Source organism: Mobula hypostoma, chromosome 1 (assembly GCF_963921235.1).
Source record: "Mobula hypostoma chromosome 1, sMobHyp1.1, whole genome shotgun sequence".
Lineage (NCBI taxonomy): Eukaryota > Metazoa > Chordata > Chondrichthyes > Myliobatiformes > Myliobatidae > Mobula > Mobula hypostoma.
The window spans coordinates 141,208,866-141,214,922 of NC_086097.1; the positions used below are offsets into that span (position 1 = coordinate 141,208,866).

The window sequence follows — 6,057 nt, forward strand, 5'->3', positions numbered from 1 at the left end:
TCCTCCAACCTGAGTGTGGCTTCATCTTTACAGTAGAGGAGGCCGTGGATAGACATGTCAGAATGGGAATGGGATGTGGAATTAAAATGTGTGGCCACTGGGAGATCCTGCTTTCTCTGGCGGACAGAGCGTAGATGTTCAGCAAAGCGGTCTCCCAGTCTGCGTCGGGTCTCACCAATATATAAAATACCACATCGGGAGCACCGGACGCAGTATATCACCCAGTGTTCTGTAGTTGGGGAGTCTGGGGCCAAAGGGAACAGACACATTATAGAACATCATTTCAGAACAGAGACATCAAACTTCTCAACTTCACCACTCCTCTCTCCTGTTCCAACCACCCTCCCTCTGAATGCACTACCCTCCACTCTCTCCACAGTAATCACAACCTTACCATCAAACCCGCAGACAAAGGTGGTGCTGTAGTAGTCTGGTGGAAGAACCTCTACCTCACTGAGGCCAAACGGCAGCTCTCTGACACCTGCTCTTACTTACCCCTGGAACAGGACCCCATCAAAAAACATCAAACCATTGTCTCCCATACTATCACCGCCCTTATCAACTCCAGAGATCTTCCATCCTCAGCCACTAAACTCATAATTCCCACACCCCGCACCGCTCGGTTTTACCTCCTCTCAAACTCTACAAGCCTGACTGCCTCGGTAGACCCATAGTTTCCGCCCGCTACTGCCCCACCGAACTTTTATCTGCCTACCTGGACTACATTTTGTCACCCATAGTCCTGTCCCTCCCCACCTACATCCGGGATACAGCCCATGCCCTCCACCTCTTCAATAACTTCCAGTTCCCCAGTCCCGACCAGCTTCATTTTCACTATGCATGTCCAATCCCTATACACTTCCATTCCCATTAAGAAGGCCTCAAAGCCCACCGCTACTCTCTGCACAATAAACCTCACCAGTTCCCCACCACGACCACCACTCTCCTCCAGTTGGCGGAACTGGTACTCACACTAAATAACTTCTCTTATGGATCTTCCTACTTTCCTCAGACCAAAGGTGTAGCTGTGGGCACTGGCATGGGCTCCAGCTATGCCTGCCTCTTCGTTGGTTATGTGAAGCAGTCTGTGCTCCAAACCTATACTGGTACTGCTCCTCAACTTTTTCTTCACTACATTGACGACTACGTTGGTGCTGCTTCCTGCACCCATGCTGAGCTCGTCAATTTCATCGACTTTACTTTAAACTTCCACCCAGCCCTCAAATTCACTTGGTCTATCTTGGACACTTCTGTCTCCGTTGTCGATCTTTCGGTCTCCGCCTCTGGAGACAGACTGCCCACTGACATCTTCTACAAGGCCCCTGACTCTCATAATTTCCTCGAGCATACAGTACTTCTTCCCACCCTGCCACATGCAAAAATGCCGTTCTTTATTCCCAGTTCCTCCGTCTCCGCCGCATCTGCTCCGAGAATGAAGCTTTCCGTGCCAGGACATCTCAAATGTCCTCTTTCTTTAAAGATCGTGGTTTCCCTTCTGTCGTCATCAATGATGCCCTCACCAACATCTGCTCCATTTCCTTTACTTCGGCCCTCACCCCATCCTCCCGCCACCACAACAGGGATAGAGTTCCCCTTGTCCTCACCTACCACCCTACCAGCCTCCGGATCCAACACATTCTCCTCCGCAACTTCCACCACCCTCAACAGGACCCCACCACAAAACACATCTTTCCCTCTCCGCTTTCCCCAAGGATCGTTCCCTCCGCGACTCCCTGGTCCACCCATTCCTCCCCACGGATCTCCGACCTGGGACTTATCCCTGTAAGCGTAAGTGCTGCACCTGTCCCTACACCTCCTCCCTTGCCACAATTCAGGGCCCCAAACAGTCCTTCCAGGTGAGGCAGCACTTCACTTGTCAGTCTGTTGGAGTCATCTAGTGCATCCGGTGCTCCCGGTGCGGCCTCCTCTACATCGGTGAAACCCGACACAGATTTGAGGACCGCTTCGTCGAGCATCTCCGCTCCATCCGCCACAACAGACAGGATATTCCGGTTGCCACCCACTTCAACTCTGCTTCACATTTGCATTCAGATATGTCCATTCATGGCCTCCTTTACTGCCATGATGAGGAGAAACTCAGGTTGGAGGAGCAACACCTCATATACCGTCTAGGTAGTCTCCAGCCCCTTGCTATGAACATAGAATTCTCCAACTTCCGGTAATTTCCTCCCCTCCCTTTTCCTATCCCAGTTTCACTCTGTCCCCTCCCCCAGCTGCTTACTATCTCCCTCATTGTTCCACGTGCTTCTACTACCCTTTCCACTATACTTTCTTCACCTTTCCTGCTTATCCCCTCCCTGCTTCCCCTCCCCCACCCCTTTATCTTTCCCCTTACTGGTTTTTCACCTGGAACCTACCAGTCTTCTCCTTCCCACCCTCCCCCTACCTTCTTTATAGGGCCTCTGCCCCTTCCCTCTTCTGTCCTGACGAAGGGTTCCGACCTGAAACGTTGACTGATCGTTTAGACTGATTCTGACCGACATGCTGAGTTCCTCCAGCGTGTTGTGAGTGTTGCTTTTAGAACAGAGACAAGGAGGGTTCCTGAGAATCTGTGAAATTCATTACCAAAAACGGCCATGGAAGCCAAGTTATCGGATATATTGAAGCCGAGGCTGATAGGTACTTGATTAGTCATGGTGTCAAAGGGTATTCGGAGAAGACGAAGAAATAGGTGTGAAAGGGAAAAGGAAAACAGATATGATTAAATGGCCGAGCTGACTCAATGGATCGAATGGCCTAATCCTGCTCCTGACGTCCAGAATCGCCGAGCAACACCCCAAACCACCGCCCCCGTCCGCTGCTCTGAAACCACTTGGTCCAACTGTGGTGTTCGGCGGTATATTTCAGGATTGTCTCAAAACCGCGATAAAGGAATGATAAATATTTTAAATATGTTGACGTATAACTGAACAAACAACTGTCTGGAGATGACTAATTTGGGGAAAGTTTTGGGACAGAACGTCCGGATCGGTTAGTGTAACGCTATTATAGCGCCAGCAACCAAGGTTAAATCCCGTCGTTGTCCTGAATGGAATTTGTACGTTCTTCCTGTGACCGCGTGTGTTTCCTCCGGCTGCTCCGATTTCTTCCCACGTTCAAAAGATGTGAGGATTAGGAGGCACCCAATGCAATATGCACAAAATGCTGGAGGAAATCAGCAGGCCAAGTAGCATTTTATGGAACAGAGTAAATAGTCGACGTTTCGGGCCGAAACCCTTTTTCAGGACTGGAAAGGAAGGGGAGAAGTCAGCGTGAGAATTCCCTCCGCATCTACAAAATTTCTCCTGTTTGTGGGTTTGTAGGTTAATTGAGCACATTGATGGAATTGGAAGGCCCGTCCTGTTGGCCCCGAAAGGCCTGTTATCGTGACGGATTTCTTCATGTTAAGCGAAAGTTCGACCTCCCCCACCCCCAAAATTGTCTAATGAACTGCTGTGTAATTATAACAAGAAGTAATTTTATGCAGAGGAAATAATAGTGTCGTTTTCAAATGGGGTAGGAAGGCGTGGTCTGTGACACGTTGAGAGAAAGTGGGACGTGAAGCGTGCTGTTATTTATAACTAGCCAGGCCACGTCTAAATCCGTGTCAAATACAGTCACAACTCGACAAACACCATGCGGCTGGGTTGCGTGGCTTTTGTGATACTTTTCCTCCGTTAGTTGATTGATTTTCATCCGTTTACTCTCTGTTTGTTTCAGTCTTTTAAACATGCTATGATTTTGATTTCTGTTTCCACAGGCAGATGTCTCGGTGCTGAATTGACACAGTCTCCGATGTCCATCACCGAAAATGTGGGCAATCGGACACGCATGACCTGCGATCTGGGATCAGCGAATACGGACTATATCCACTGGTACCGGCAGTCAGATGGGCAACGCCCAGTCAGGATCCTCTATTACAGTAATGGGGTTATCGTACGCGACGATGGAATTGATGACAGATTTAAAGCGAGCAAAGGTGGACCAAAGCAGAATAGTCTAACTGTGACCCGTCTCGAGAAAGAGGATTCCGGCACCTATTACTGTGCCTATTGGGACCCACAGAGTTAAACTGCAACCGGCGCCGCTGACAAAAACTCTTCCTCAGCGTAGAGGTCACACGAATCATTTCCAACTCAGCGAATTCGCAGCTTATGCCATAAATGCCATTACCTTTCTTATGATAAACAACTCTATCCAATTCCACGAAAGCTATCCGACCAGCCTCATCGACAGTGTATTCATTTACACCCGTCGCTCGAGGACAATGAATTGGGAGAATATTTCCGCAGGGTACGGGAAAGTGAGCGGGTAAAGATCTATAAGATCTGTGTGGTAGGTTCTTCAGGAAACGGCGGTTGGTACAGGCAAAAAGCTGCCAGTGGAAGAGTTAGAGGCAGGAACTATCGAGAGATTTAGAATTGATTTGGGCTTCTACATGGATAAGAAAGATTCAGAGAAATACAGGTTAAGTGCAGGTAAACGGTACGGTTTTCCTGCGTAACTTGCTCGGTAAGGACGAGTTACGCAGCAGGGCCTGATTTTGTTCTGTAGAGGTCAATGGGCCTTAGAATTGTTTTAAATCTCTGCACGGTCGCCAGTCAGACTCCTTTATTCCGTGGGAAAACAATCCCGACATGTCCGATCTCTATAACTACAATCCTCCAATCCCAGAATCATACCTGTAAATCTTTTCTGCATCCTCTCTAGTTCATTCACATACAAATAATTAAGCAATAAATACTAAGGAAATGAGGTGAATATCCTTGACAGTGAGCCCATATGTTGTGGGAACATTTCAGTGATGGGACAACTGAAGTTATACCCTTTGGTTCAAGAGCCTGATTGTGGAGGGGTAATACCTGTTGCTGAACCTGGTGGTGTAGTTCTGAGGCTCCTGTCCGTACTTCCTGATGGGAGCAGTGAGAGGAGAGCATGATCTGCAATGTGGGGGAGGGGTGGGGTGGGTGGTGTTTCTGATGACGGATGTTGCTTTCCTTAAAACATCACTTCTTAAAACATTTACAACAGGAATTCTGCAGATGCTGGAAATTCAAGCAACACACATCAAAGTTTCTGGTGAACGCAGCAGGCCAAGCAGCATCTATAGGAAGAGGCGCAGTCGACGTTTCTCCTGTGCCCAACCAGTACATTATGTAGTAGATGGGATACATTGTCTAAGCTGGCATGCAACTTGGACAGCATCCTCTTTTCAGACACCACCGTGAGAGAGTCCAGTTCCATCTCCACAACATCACTGGCCTTACGAATGAGTTTGTTGATTCTGTTGGTGTCTGCTACCCTCAGCCTGCTGCCCCAGCACACAACAGCAAACATGATAGCACTGGCCACCACAGACTCGTAGAGCATCGTCCGACAGATGTTAAAGGACCTCAGTCTCCTCAGGAAATAGAGATGTCTCTGACCCTTCTTGTAGACAGCCTCAGTGTTCTTTGACCAGTCCAGTTTATTGTCAATTCGTATCCCCAGGTATTTGTAATCCTCCACCATGTCCACACTGACCCCCTGGATGGAAACAGGGGTCACCGGTACCTTAGCCCTCCTCAGGTCTACCACCAGCTATTTAGTCTTTTTTGCATGAAGCTGTAGATAATTTTGCTCACACCATGTGACAAAGTTTCCTAGCGTAGCCATGTACTCAGCCTCATCTGCCTTGCTGATGCATCCAACTATTGTAGAGTCATCCGAAAACTTCTAAAGATGACAAGACTCTGTGCTGTAGTTGAAGTCCGACGTGTAAATGGTGAAAAGAAAGGGAGACAAGACAGTCCTCTGTGGAGCCCCAGTGCTGCTGGTCACTCTGTCGGACACACAGTGTTACAAGCACACGTACTGTGGTCTGCCAGTCAGATAATCAAGAATCCATGACACCAGGAAAGCATCCACCTTCATCGCTGTCAGCTTCTCCCCCAGCAGAGCAGGGCGGATGGTGTTGATCGCACTGGAGAAGGCAAAAATCATGACCCTCACAGTGCTCGCTGGCTTGTCTAGGCGGGCGTAGACACGGTTCAGCTGGTAGACGATGGCATCCTCAAC

The 6,057-nt window shown here is 48.8% G+C and overlaps 1 gene segment (V, D, J or C); it reads left to right on the top strand.

Annotated features, from left to right (window-relative positions):
• The first annotated feature begins 3,631 nt into the window (after window positions 1-3,631).
• On the top strand, window positions 3,632-4,152 carry LOC134341810 (Ig kappa chain V-VI region NQ5-61.1.2-like). The segment is given in 2 exon segments: window positions 3,632-3,676; window positions 3,761-4,152. Coding segments are annotated over 2 exon segments (351 nt in total).
• Window positions 4,153-6,057: the final 1,905 nt, after the last annotated feature.